This window comes from Salarias fasciatus, chromosome 22 (assembly GCF_902148845.1).
Source record: "Salarias fasciatus chromosome 22, fSalaFa1.1, whole genome shotgun sequence".
Classification (NCBI taxonomy): Eukaryota; Metazoa; Chordata; class Actinopteri; order Blenniiformes; family Blenniidae; genus Salarias; species Salarias fasciatus.
In genome coordinates this window covers 18,537,678-18,552,140 of record NC_043765.1, presented here as the reverse complement: position 1 = coordinate 18,552,140, position 14,463 = coordinate 18,537,678, and the positions used below count along the sequence as shown (strand labels likewise).

Genomic DNA, 14,463 nt, shown 5'->3' with positions numbered 1-14,463 from the left:
TCAACTTCATTGATAAATGATTCCTTTTTTAAAGCATCTTGAACCTTATTGGCGGTGAGACACGAGATGTAATGTGCACATCTACACAAGCACTACTTTGAATCAAAAAATGAACGATTGAAAGAAAAAGTATTGTCTTCATTTTAAAACTCCAGTTAGTTTTTTTCAAAGAAATAGGAAGTTTTGACATTTTGTTATTAGCAGCTGATATTTTCACTTCACTGAATCTTGAGACGTTTCTCAAACGCGTCAGTTTGAAGAATGAAATTTGCAAAAAGTAGATAGTTACTTTTGAATATGGACAGACACCTAAAAAAGAAAAGTTACCAAAAAAGTTATTGTTTTATTTTCTATTTGGAATCATAGAAAATAAATTATAATTTCTAATTAAATCTTAACAGTGGGTTTTCTACAGTGTTATTTGTAAGATAACAGCTATAGAATTTTTTTTTGTCGGTGTAGGGTATAGAAGAGGCTGAAAATACACCACATAAAAAGTAAAACAAAAAGTACAGTGATGAGACGTCTGTGGTTGAAAGTGAGCTCCTCTGGGTGCAGTACCGCATCTGACCACAGGAGGGCGCTGAGAGGAGACTCCACTGCTGATGTCTGTATTTGTCTGCAGAGCTGAATGCTGTGGAGGAGGATCCTTTCCCTACAACGAGCTGTTTAATCCATAAATAAAACATATACAAATACTCCTCAGCTCATGCTCGAGAAATTCATAATATTATTACACATCATTCTTTAATCCAAGGTCTAATGCATCCTATATATGCTAATTTTAGACCTGTTTTGCATAATTTAGGGGTGTCCTTGCTGCAACTCACCTGATTGTCAGTGGTGGTGGCTTCACATGCGGGCTTGTTGAAGACGAAAGACTTAAATAAACATGCAAGGCAGCGCTGTTGTCCTGTAAGAAGCGAACAATAAAGTGGTTTCTTTTAGACAAAGACAGGCTCAATTTTCACTGCAAAACAAAATATTAAACATTAACCAGCTGATAAAAAATTAACTATGATATGTATTTGATCAAATATGGAGCTGGATCTCATCCCAGGTGACCACGTGGACAAGGGAGAATACACCCTCGTGCTTTTGGTCAATTTAAAGACACTAATTAACCTCAGCTGTAAGTCTGTGGACGGCGGGAGGAGGAGCTGCAGCGCCCCCTGTCGGTGGAAGACCTGCATATCTACAACTACAACCCCTAAACAATAATAATAATTAGAAGAATGCATAAAAATATTTGAATTTAGAGAGGAAACCATCCATTTCAGTGAACAATCATAAACACACACACTTTCACACTCTGCTGAGTCAATCTGGGTTTGTGTATGTTTCAAACCTGATTATTATGGCAAATATTATCAGACTAATTACAAATTAATTGGGTTTTACACAGAGCATACTCTGGAAAAACAGAATTAATTACAATTTTATATGAGTGAAACCAGCAGCAAACGCCTCAACTAAAGTATGATCTCATGGAAACCCGGCTTTATCTGTAGGGTTTTTTTTTTTCTTTTTAATTTCTACAATACTCGGTGTAGTAAACAGTTCAATAATCCAATAAAGACACCATGACAGCAGTTAACAAACAGCTGCCAAAAAATCTTTATTCAGTTGGAACCGGACGTCTGCAGAATGTTCTAGTCACACAGATCACTCTGGAGAAGGTCGAAACTGTACATCGAGTCAAACAACAACAGCACCAGAACGCAATAGTTTCTTCATTTGTCAGTAAACACCATTTACAACAAGAACGATGGCAGTTTTTTTTTTACCTTTTTTCTTTTTCTTACACACAGAGATCAGATAAGGAAAGAATAGGAGTTAACAGTCAGTGTGCATCGATTCTCCTCGTGAGAGAGGAACCGTCTCATATTGATAGAATTCATCTGATAAGATTGAGGAAAAGAAGTTAAGAAACATCATTGGTGCACTAGGTAAAATATACGAGGAGTGTAGAAACACAGGACATATTGCAGGTGCTGTGTGTGTGTGTGTGTGTGTGTGGTAATAAAGATCAAACAGGGTGTCTGACACTGTGAATGTGAACTTTGTTTCAAATGTGCAGAAAGAGAGAACATTCAGTTCAAAACATGGCTTGGGGTGTGTGTGTGTGTGTGTGTGTGTGTGTGTCTCTGTGTTTGTGTAAGGTCCAGTATCCAAAAAAAACAAACAAACACACGCTCACGATCACATTTTGGAATAAACTCTTGGTTATATTGTGAACGAGAGGATGGATTGTGATCGATCTTCAACGAGACCAAAGCTGCACCCTGTAAAAACACAGAAACCTCTGAGTGCACCTGGCTTCCTGTCAAAACGAGTCTGAATTTGTTCTTATGAAGCAGCAGAGAGACTCTGAGAGTAAAGTTACAGTTACTTGGGGTGGGAATGATCCTGGTAGCGTCAGTCACACACACAGATGAGGAGCATTAGCATTAGCATTAGCATTAGCATTAGCACTGAAAGCTGTTTCCTGCCTGTTCTGGAGGCAAAGCCCCTCAGTACTCTGCTGCTGTCTGCACGTCTGTGGGTTTTTTTGTTTGTTTTTTGTTTTGTCTTCCTAAGTTTAGAAGCACCAGCATCCGCCTCGTAGAGCATATTCCTCCCACGAGGAGCTGATCGCTGAAGTCAGTCACAACAATGGAGCTTTGAGCTCAGCATAGGGACGTCCACAGCTGAAGGACACGGACTTAAGGGAGTCAAGAACACGTATTCAGAGACGTTCTAACAGGACGATAGACGTAGTCAGGGTTTGAGTTTTAACAGAGGTGCATTATGGGTCAACCTGTTGCTGCTCTCTCTCTCCAGCGTTCGCTCCATCATCTGCACAGACCTGATTTCTTTGTTCCTCTCCTCCTCCTCCCTCACAGCGAAGCAAGGCTTCGCCGTCTCATCGGTGGAGGTCACACAATGCGCCTGCCCGCTTGTTTCTCATTGTCCTCATCAATTATTGAAGGAGCGGCTCCGCCGCCACGCCGAGCGGCCTCCGTCTGCAGCGCAGCCCGCGAGCTGGAGAAACATCAGCGCCGGAGGCTCGGAGCAGACGCGCTCGGCGTCACCACGGCGGAATCCCTTCAGCTGCACATGCAGGCGTTTACGATGATGAATCAGGCCGGCGCCTGGCAGCAGGGGGGAGCTTTACGATGTTATGTCAATGTACTAGTTGATAATGCATGAGGTACGACAGCCTGCACGGGGAAATGTGCAGTTATGGCTGCAGGAATGGCCTGATCAGGCTTTATAGGGACGAGAAGGTGTGTGTGTCACACACTAATGAAGCTTTGTGTGCTCACTTTCCCGACGCAAACACACAGACTAACAGGAGGAGGCGTAAACGCTACATGGAGCAGATGGGCCGTACCTCAGGCGGTCATTGGAAACTCACACACACACACTCATCTAACGCTAACAACTCCTTAACAGAGCCGAGCCTTCGGATCGGCGTCCCGCTGCGACGGGAACATCTCCCATCAGCCAGCTCTGCGCAGCGCCCCAGGACGAGACCCGCAGCCACGGGGACATATGTGGAGCAGCGCATCGCCCCGACGACAGGATCCAGCCCAGCGTGCCTTCACACCTCTTTCACTCATCAAGCGTCTACGTGTGTGTGCGTGTGTGTGTGTGTGTGTGTGTGTGTGTGTGTGTGTGTGTGTGTGTGTGTTGAGTAATATGGGCTCGAGTCCTCCATGCTCAGGTTGCATATTGATGCCAGAGCTGCAGACACTGGAGAAAAGATGGAGCGGGCCCCGCAGACCCGGAAACACCGTCTGACCTCATTTCCAAAATCAGTTTCAGCCTTTTGCAGTGCATCATGGTAAACACGGCCTCCTCCCTCCTGCCTCCCCACACACACACACACACACACACACACACACACACACACACACACACACACACACACCGCCACACTGCTACTGCCGATGACCCCGGGGAGAGCCGGCCTTTTAATAGCTGCTCACTCTCATCCGCGGCTCACAGATGATATGAGGTGAGTGGAGGAGAGGCGGTGGACGGAGGCCGCCGTGTCTCTGCATGTGGCGTAAACGACGCTGACTGGACGCTTCAGGATGCTCAGAACAGGGTCGCGTTCGGCCTCAAGTCTGCCTGCTTTATTTTGCTCTGAAAAAAATGATACAATTCTCCAATTTACACTAAAATCAGGGCCTGAAAAAAGAGTTTTGGGGAAAAACGTCACTGGGCTTCTTGATGCCAGGTAGCTGAGCATCACCTAGTTCTCTGTTTAATATTTTCACTCCTATTTCATTCTTTACTATTGATGTTTTTGGTTTTAAATAAAGATAATTTAATAAAATCTTAACTATATTTAAAAAAATCTTTTTTATTTTTTACTTTGATGAATATTTTCTGAACATTTCCACAGTGACCTCGTCACTGGCATTATCGCCAACTTTTCAACTTTTCTTCTACTAAACACAACTTTTAAAATGGAATTTTTTACTCTTCCTTTAGAATATTTGCCATTCTCAAAACAGTTTTTTAACCTTATTCCAGATTTTCAAGTGTTTATTTTTTTTAAGAACCAATTAAAACATTTTTTTCTCCTATGACTCTCAGCAAAGAGAGCAGAGGAACTGAACTGAAGGCCGAACAGATCCGTTCGTTCAGACATCCTGAGCCGCTCGGCAGCAGCTGGACACATCTGGAGAGGTGAACATGTGTTGCATCTAGCGTTTAAGTTTACAGTCTGGAAACACAGATCAAAACATTTACATTTAGAGGCTTCAAAAAGGATATAAAACACCAACAGACTGCGGCGGCCGGGTCGGGGTGGGGAGAGCAGCCGCGGAACGGATGGATTGAGATGCGTCCGTGAAATGTTTAATTGGAGTGTTATTGGCGATTTGAAAGGTGAAATCCTGTCCCGTCCTCCTGGCTGCCCTCCGGGCCCCGTCATGGCCGCCGCAGCACAGATAGAGCACATTTACATAAAGTCATGTATCCCATATTTTTTTTTTCCTTATAATTGCATGCACATGCAGCTTTTTAAAAAATACAGTTAAACCAGAGCAGTGTGTACATAAATGTTTGAAAAAAGTGTAAAAATCCAGTGCGACAGTCGTTGAGTTCTTGAGGTCTACATGATTGTGATCAGGAGGAAACGGCGGGCGAGATGATCCGGATCGGGAAGCAGAGCGAGTCTCTGCGTTGCATATTTAGGCTCCAGCTGACGGAGCGGAGGCACAAACACCCTCAGACAATGAACTCAGCTCTGCTCGGAATCTTTAGCCAATTAATTCTCCATATTGATTAAATCCAATAATCGAGCATTTTTTTAAATTTTTTTTTAAATTGTAATTTAGGAGATAAATACTGCACCCCTCCTGGCAGGGTGTCGGCGGCCACTGAGCGGCTCCACGCTAGAAATGGATAATCTCGCCGTCTGCTTCCTCTCGCTGCTTGCTTGAACGAGGCTTCCTTGAGTTCCCAAACATTTCTAAAGTTTGCACCACAACAGTGATTCAGCACAGAGACGGACGGTTATCTACAAGCCCTTGTAAAGAAAGGGATGGGAAAAGGGAGAGGGAAGGGGGGGTGGGGGGGTCATGTTTGGGAAAACAAAGAAAATGAAAAAGCTCAGACAGAAAACACATTGAAACACAGCATCGTCAGGAGCTTGGATCAAATTAAAAAAACAGTTTGCAAGTTATCACAGCAAAGCGTAAAAAAAGTCGCTATCGATCTCGAAACGTCTTTTCGGGAACCAGGGAAAAAACTGGGGGCCAAAAAGGGCCTCTGAGCGCAGCTCACGGGACTCGTCTGCATCAGAAAACTCTGATTTCTAACACACAGAAAGCAGAACTCGGACTAGCCAGCACCAGAGACATTCCTCCAGGTCACAGCGACACACCGCCGGAGCTCCTGCAGCCAGAAGCTCCACTCATCAAGGCACATTCAGATAATCCTCCTGCAGAAAACCGCAAGGAGAGCGGAGCGGGTCCTGGAAACACCGAAGGGTTTCTCCCTCTTTTAATCATTAATCGTGAGGAGAGACGCGCCCCAGAGTGTTTGCAGAAGCTTCCCCACCCTCCTCCTCCTCCTCATTCACATTCCTGAATGAATGAAGGCCCGGTGGAGGGGCCTCCTCCTCCTCCTCCTCCTCCTCCTCCTGTCGCACACGACAACGCCGGCCGACAGGCGACGGGATGCATAAAACTTGCCGGTCAAAACAAGCTTTGCTAAAAAAAAAAACAAAAAAAAACACGCTGCTACTCCGTCTCTGCCCGGCGAGGCCGTCGACCTCTTTGACCTGTGACCCTGAACAGGTTCGCAGGACAGAAAACAGGGGTGGAGAGAAAGCCTCCTGACTAAAGGCACAACCCGTCACTTCTCTTTAAAAACCCGCTGACAGTGTGGATGAAAACCAAAGAAAAAAAAAACAGGCAGGAGGTTCATCAACGTCGTGGAAAACACACCGATATACTGACGAACGGCGTAACCGTAGCTTAGATATACTGTACTGCAGCTTATTCCGTATATACTGTAGCATATATTGACCTGTACATGGACCATAGAAGGGATATTAAGTATCAGCATCTTGCCACAAACAAGCGTCGTCATGTATGAAATATTGACCCCACTGAGGATCAGGTACATAAACCAGCCGTTTCTTATAAAACTGTTCACACGTGAACTGCTGTTAAAGCCTTCGCTGCTCGGTAACCACACCGGACTGCACACGCGCACACACACACATATATCGGGAGGGCCCCTTGTAACTCACAAGAGTTGATTTTATTATCATCCATAAGCAGAATAATGCTATCTTGTTTTATTCAGCGTATAAATCACGGCTGGAAGCTCAGCCCTTTAATAGGCGGCGGCGGAGTAAACACGCCAGAGAACAAAAGCCGGACCAGCCGCCGCCGCTCAGTTTGAATAACAGAAGAAGAAGGAAGGAAAAAAACCCAAGTCCTCATAAGTATTCATATCACTCTCTCTACAGCAGCAAGACCGCCTATTGTGGGCCTTTGATGCCGCGGTTTTAATTCCGCTGTGCGAACACATGTTTATAATAACAGTGCATTTCTGGGCCCATTGTTCCGCCGCCTCCAGGAGCCAGAGATCACTTTAATATGGAGAAGTTAGGCCACCAGATCAGGAGGATGGGGCCATATGGCGCGCTTGGCAGCGTTTAGCTGTCAATTTGGGAGTCAAGTGATGAGCGCGGCTTTTGTCTGCCGGGATCGGCCCGAAAGGAAGTGAATTAACCGACACGCCGAACACGCGAGCGGCCACGTTCGCCTGATCGTTAACTGATGCTTCACAGCTTCAGAACATGGAAGTAGTGCTTAAAATTAAAGTAATTAAAAATAATAAAACAAAATCTGTTCCTCGTTGTGACTATAAAAGGCCAAAAGTCAAACATTTGGATTGGATATGTTGGCAATTTTGTCTAAAACTTGGGTTTTTTTTGCACCGTCTCTGGAGAATTTGGTCCCCATCAGCAGTGGAAGAAAATAATGTGGTGTAGAACTTAAATACTTCCACTCCAAAGTAAAACTCTAATGAAACGAGAGTAAAACTTTAAACGCACTCCGTGTTTCTACTTCACAGATGACACTGGAAAAGGTTTAGAACGACAAGGACGAGTAAATAAATTCTCATATCTTAGTGTGGATCAAGTCTTAAAGTCAATACTGCTCACCTGGTCGTGCAGATCGTTTTAAAACTCTCTGCAGTGAGTTCATGACCTCCTCTTACCAGGCGACAGTGGCTCTCTTAATTGGGATGTTGCAGGTTAAATCCCCTGCCTGTCGAAGTGTCCTTGAGCAAGACACTGAACCACAACTAAACTATCTCATGTGCCCAAGGATAAGGTATTCTGCAGGTGTGGAGTGTTGATGTGTGTTTTCAGCTGGAGTTACCAAAATAAAAGCTCTGAAACTGAGTGAAGAAACATTAGAAAGAGAGAAGAAGAAGGAAGGAAGGAAGGAAGAAGAAGAAGAAGAGGAGGAAGAAGAAGAAGAGGAAGAAGAACAAGAAGAACAAGAACAAGAAAAAGAAGAGGGTCTCAGGATGATCTGCTCACTAACTGGTGTCCGGACACTTGGTAGACTTGAGGCAGGGTGTTTTTATTTTCATGTTCTACAGCAATAACATGGTGTACAAAATGGAGTTAATATGATGAGAGGACAGACTGCAGGGGTACATAGCACCACTACCCCCCCTCCCCGTCCCCCGTCCCAGGACCCCGGCAAGGCCACAGCGCCGGAATGGAACGGGAAGCGGACACAGACCTGGGCCGAGCGTCTCTGAAAGCACCTTCCCGCTAAGGCCGCGTCTGAGCCGCGGGCGGCGAACGGGACAGAGACGGCGTTGGGCCACGGTCCAGGAACAAACCCCGCCCAGTCCTCGCTGGTCCACCAGGAGAAGCTGGAGGAACCATGGCAGCGGATACTTGTCGGAGTTCTGTTCAGCTCTTAAAGGACGGCGTGACATTAGCTTATCATGACCCCAATCGTGAACAACACCTTGATGAGAACGCCGCCGACCGGAGAACCTCCAGGAGGTTTAGCTGCCTGTAAATGTCGCCACTTCAGAGACGCGGACTTAAAGCACCTGCGAACGATGCGGGGTTTGTTCCTGGACCGTGACGCAGCCTCCGAGGAGGAGGACGGTCCAAACACGACATGGAGCACCACAGTGATGGAGGGAGGACAGTGTGGTGGGGGGAGTGCGTGGAGACAGAACCAACAACCGGAACCCGGTCTGAATCCCGGCTAGACTTGACCGGCACGGAGGAAACGCCACGGGCCGTGTGAGGAAGCGTCGGGAGGAGCCCCGGCGGCGCTCCAGGGCACCTCGCTTCAGCAGCTTCCCGCACACACTCCGCCGCGGGGCCCCTTCACGTTGGCGAGCGCGCCGCCTCACAGAGATGTCAATCAAACTAATTGCAGGCGGCCTCTCCGTTAACCACGAGGGAGAGGAGAATTGGAAATAAGATAAAGGTTTTAATCAGCGCTGGCTTTTTTTCCGACCCCGCAGCGGCGCCGGCAGCGAGGGGCGTGACGTGAAGAAGCCGGAGGCGGGAGCATGCGGGTCACACTCAATTAAACACAGCATAACCAGCTCAGGGTGTGATGAAAGTTATGCCGGGGTTTCCCTCCTGCCAGGAACCACAACCGTCTCCTTTAGCAGAACATGAAAACAAAATCCATGGAAAGTATATAGATTCATATATTTATATGTGGAAAAATAAAAACAAGCCAAATCGGTGTCTTCTTGTTTTTTTTTTTTTGTTTTTTTTTGCTTTGAATTTAAATGGTTTTCTTTTTCTTTACTTATATAGGTTTGTCTTTTCTTAAACAATAATTTGTTCACATAATACAATGGCAAATCAGCTCTGAGACTAGCTAGACATCGATGCAATGACACAGAAGAAGCACAAAGATCTTTTTAGAGAGTGACTTTAAGGCTAGCCCTACACTCGGAAACAACAGGAGCCCCACAGGCCGAGCAGTACATTATTTTCTCGCGTAACACCGCAACTCCAACCTGTCGGGCTCGTAAGGTGGCAGATGTCATGACCCCTGACCCCGGGATCGGTCATCAATCAAAAAAAAAAAAAAAAAAGAAGCTTTGAGCGAGTACATGGACTACATATATACATGGACAAAAAAAAAAAAGACAAAATAAAAAGAGCTTAAGAGAGCTACGACTTTCATGTGCAGGTGTGTGTTGAAACGGGTGAGTGTGTGAGTTTATTAGCTGGTGTTGGTTTTGGATCTCTGTGTAATAATAAGCTGCTGTGTGTGTGTGTGTGTGTGTGGGAGTGTGTTTTCTGAGTGTGTTTGAACAAAGGTCACAGAGAGCAGAGAAACACAAAGCAGGAACAAACGGAGCGCGTTGGGTCGACACATCCTGTCCCGAACACTTTCTTCCACAACATCGTAACAAAAGAAGGTAACAAGAAGAGTTGGTCCACACTTTGTAAACAATTCATGATCCCGTTTCCCACGTCTGAGCCAACCGAGAGGCTGAAATTCAAAATGAAAAAAACACATAAATAAATCTCTTTTTAAACCAATTTTCTCTCTTTTATCAGTAACAAAGTTAAGTGCTCATGAGGCCCGGGTCCACGTGGCGTTTTCTCCTGTCAGATATTAAATGAACTGGTTGCTTTATAAACAAATCTCCAGTGAAGCGAGCCTCAAAACGCTCCTCCTCTCTCTGATCGACAGTCTACAGATGACTGGGTGAAAAGGCCGACTCGGGAGGAATCGCCACATGGACCGTCGTGAAAAGTGGACTCAGGAAGGTTTGCTGGCGTGTCGCCGAGCGCCTGGAGTGTGTGGTGAACTCCGATGAAACGGAGCGGACGCAGTAACTTTCTAAAGCAAACCCAACAGTACCAAGTACTCTGTTACACACATACAGTGAAAGTGCCTCACTTTTGGTTTTCTTTTCTTTTCCTTTTTTTATAGCCCTCCCCCTTTGGTTAATAGATTATTAAGATGCGCCTCTATGGCGCGAATGTAAACACAAAGTCGCTTTTTTTTTGTTTTTTCCTTCCTTCTCTTCCCTTTGGGAAAGTGTAGAAGTTGTTGGAGGAGGAGGGCGATTTGTCTCTCTGTATGTGGCGAGAGATGTTGATCTTTTAATGGCGTCACATGCGGGTTGACTTCCAGTGCTGTCAGGAACACACACTGTTTAGCAGGAGGGGGGGTAAACAGTCAAACAAAAAAAAAAAAAGAGAAAGAAACAGAGGGAATAACTCCATCAGCAACATTAAACATGGCACCGTAACAAAAACCCAGAAGATGAAAGAACAAGATGAAGGAGTTTTTGGTTGGAAAGTTGTCATGTGTGATAAAAGAGAGAAGCTGTTGAGATCGTGCTGCATACAGTTTAACCCCAAGTTGAAGCTGCTGGTTTTTTTTCTTCTTTTTTTTTGCTTTCTTAAGAATCGCATCCCTGATAAAACAAAGAAAAAGACTCTGATTGTGTGGGAAACACCTGTGGTTTTGTGGATGCTTCATGTGGTAAACACGGTCCACCTGCTTTCCCTGACTGTAAATAGCATCTTGTTTTGTTTTTCTTTTTGCATTGATCACTCCCCCCCGTGTGTCTCTCCTCCGTATTTCTTCCTGCCCCTCCGTCGTACATTCCCCGGGGGTACGTCGGGAGGAGAGGCGAGGGTCCGGGAGACGCTGCGACGAGACGAGAAGATTGCCCTCCAGAGAAGTCCGGAGGCTGAACGAAACGGATGAACACACTGAAGGAAGAACCAAAACTGAGAGCGTTACCTCATTCTTCCAATAGTTCAGCCAAGAGGTCTGTTCTTCTTTTGGATAAAAAAAGTGAAGTTTTTGTTTAAATTTGTTGACAAAACACACAAAAAAAAAGCTTTTTGGCCCTTTTTTTTTTTTTTTCGGAACCCCCCCTCTTTGACTAGACTTTCGTTTTAAAAACCAGAGCTGTACAAAACATAGAAAGATGCAACACTGAACTCAACATAAAAAAACAAAAAACAAAAAACAAACAAATAAAAACTGCAGAAATCTTCAGATCAAATTTTTTTACACTGTTTAGCTGCACTGGGGTTTCCCCAAAACTGGGAATGAGGGGGGATGGCGAGGCAATACTGGGAATCCTGGACGGCAACATGAACGGCGACTCTGCTGTCCTTCAGCTTCTTCCGCATGTGGAAAGGTTTCATGGAGGCTGGCTGGATGGACGGGGGAGGGGGGGGGTAGCAGCGGGCAGGGTCAGGAACAGAGACAGAGCTGGACAGTTGTGATTTTGAGCTGGGGGAAAAAAAAAAGAAGAGCATGCAAAACTATGCCCCTTCCCGCTTCCTCTGGTGGAAAAAAAAAATAAAACAAACAATAGGGAAACTTGAGTGCCTCCTGAAGTGGCGACCATCACAGGGGCGCAATGCGTTCAGTCAGTGAACCTCTGGCAGGCCTTTTTCCAGCGGCAGGCGGTGCACCACATGTCGCGGTTCTCCATCCCGTACACTTTGCGGCACTTCTTCCCCTCGCCGCGCACCTTCCGACTGCAGAGACGGGGGAACAGGAACCATCATTAAGAAGATCCTGGAGACGTCTGATCTCTGCCTTCTTTTAACGAACCACTGCAGCTGGAATACAACAGCTCTAATTCACCGGCGCTATAGAAAAACAGTGTGGCTCCTTAATCGGCTGTATCAAGCAAATTAAAGCCTTATTCGGGCGGAATAATCATGGCTCGTGTCTAATTAAAAGGCTAATTCCAGAAAGTCGATATTCCATCTTTAATGTTTCACCATAGGAGGTAATGTTGACTCAGCAAGGTCTGATTCAAGTGGAAAATTATATTAGACGCAGTGGTTTAAATGCATGTTGTAGTTTGGTGAGAGAAAAAAAAAAAAGCTAAGTGCATTTTAGTATGGGGGGGGGTTGGTACCTGAGGGCAGTGGTGGCTCTGGGAGGGGACGAGAGCACGGCGATGGTCTGAGAACGTTGTTCACCGAATCCCTGGCTCTTACTGGGAGATACCTGGACAGGAGGAGGAGGGACACACCTGTGTGAGCCGGAACGTGAATATCATATCTATATATTTATACGGGCGCTCCTGTATTTACTGTGTTTCCGGTGAAAGTGACGGGCGGCGACTGCCAGGAGATGCTGAAACTGGAGCTGTTGGTGGGAGTGAAGCTGGTGCAGGCGGAGCCGGCCAAGTTACTGCCGCTGGACGGGATCGACACCGGAGCCGTGGCCTGGAGGAGGAGGAGGAGGAGGAGGAAGGGGGGGGGGGGGGCATTACTTTCTGCTTCCATCAAAATGGACGACGGTGGAAAGGAGGCATGTAACTGAAGACAGTTAATCTCTAATCCTGTTAAATCAAACTCCCACAGGACGGCACGACTCATTCAAAATAAAAAACCTCATACAGGAAAACATCAAGGTCAGAATTACCTACAAATTAAAAAGAGAAGAGTTCAAAGTTCACCTGGTAGGCGTGGTCCGTGTGGATGAGGTAGAGGGCGCTGGGCGCCGAGCGGCTGAGCGGGGTGGTGCCGCCAGCGTGAGGCTCCTTGGTGTCCGGGGGCTGCTGGGGTCTGTGGGAGTCCGGCAGCTGGCCGAGGGGCGGCAGAGGGGAGGGGGGCGGGGGCGGGGGGGAGAGGACGGAGGGCGACACGGGGGACAGGCTGCTCAGCCCCTCGGCCACAGAGTCCGTGTTGAGCTTGATCTCGGTGTAGTAGAAGTCCTCCTCGCCGTCGCTGCAGTCCGAGTCGCAGTTCCGCCTGGGACAGAAGACAGTGAGGCGTGACGGCCCGAGCGGAAAAAAAATCGCACGCAGGTACAACCTTTCTGGAAACTGATAAATAAATAAACGAGGCGATGTTTGCCTGCGACTGCAGATTGTGATGCAAAGCGTGCCAATGCAATCACCCCCGGCCCCTCCATATCATGGTCAATATCCACTTAAATGTCAGAATAAATGTGCAATTCATTGGGCGTTATTGTTCGCCGCCTCGCTCATTTTCCCATCACCTGTCACCTCCTCCCCCTCCCTCCACCCGAGCGGGACGTGTCGGTGTGCTGATAATCCATAAGCCATTAATCTCCTGCTCCGACAACAGAGCAGGCTGAAGGGAGTCGTGGAGGAAGTGCCGGACGTGTTTACGAGGCGGCGGGGGCGGCCGGAGCCGGCCTCCGGGCGCACCGGGGCGTCTGGCTCACCCCAGGTGGATGGTGCGGATGTGTCTCTGGATGCCGGCCGCCGTGCTCAGCACCTTGCCGCAGTTCTTCCACAGGCACTTGAACATCACCTTCATGGAGTTCTGCAGACCAACGCCAAACAAAACAAGACATCAGCGCTTCACTCATCGCCCCGATGCAGACCTCAAAGCAGACATCCGTCCTTTGAACCCGCAGAGTAAACAACAAGAAATCCTCACAAAGCAAGATTCTCACTTCTCTGGATGTGACCTTTCCTTATCTGGCGCCATCATCGCCGACGCCACGAAAAGAGTGTTGATAAGACTCCACAAGCTGCTCGTTCAACTCCTCATTGCAAGAGAGAAGAATATGGCTAATGTTTCCCCTCAACTTGCTGGGATGTCATTATATTACTGTATCAAATCTTCAGTTAATGGCACAGCAGGGGGAAAAGATCAATAATCACACATCCAAGAGTTGATATGTTCATTATGTGTGTTTCCTCTGATGCATGCCATACATAATGATGAAGCTCACATCCAGGGATAAACTGAGGTTATTTTATATATTTATCATGTGGAAAGCATTTTGCACTGACAATATTTCTTATAATGAATAAATATCAAAGTGTGCATGTGAGCTACAGCCAAAGGCGAGGGTGAGTAGTTCACATCGTCCTGAGGAGCTGCAATAAAACCGACAACCATTGTGGAGGATTGACCTTTAAATAAAAGACAATGCTGCTCAATATAAACGCGTGTCTTATTGGAAAGCTGCTGGT

At 46.6% G+C, this 14,463-nt stretch overlaps 1 protein-coding gene across 1 annotated transcript in view; it reads right to left on the bottom strand.

The window, feature by feature from the left end:
• Positions 1 to 10,554: 10,554 nt before the first annotated feature.
• Positions 10,555 to 14,463, bottom strand: part of znf704 (zinc finger protein 704) — a 45,826-nt gene continuing 41,917 nt past the window's right edge. Inside the window, exons 5-9 of the mRNA XM_030120180.1 lie at positions 13,704 to 13,804; positions 12,970 to 13,264; positions 12,602 to 12,736; positions 12,424 to 12,515; positions 10,555 to 12,034 (exon numbers count right to left, since the gene is read on the bottom strand). Of these exons, the coding sequence (XP_029976040.1) occupies positions 11,920 to 12,034; positions 12,424 to 12,515; positions 12,602 to 12,736; positions 12,970 to 13,264; positions 13,704 to 13,804 (738 nt within the window). The 3' untranslated portion in view covers positions 10,555 to 11,919. The remainder of the gene's footprint in view (positions 12,035 to 12,423; positions 12,516 to 12,601; positions 12,737 to 12,969; positions 13,265 to 13,703; positions 13,805 to 14,463) is intronic.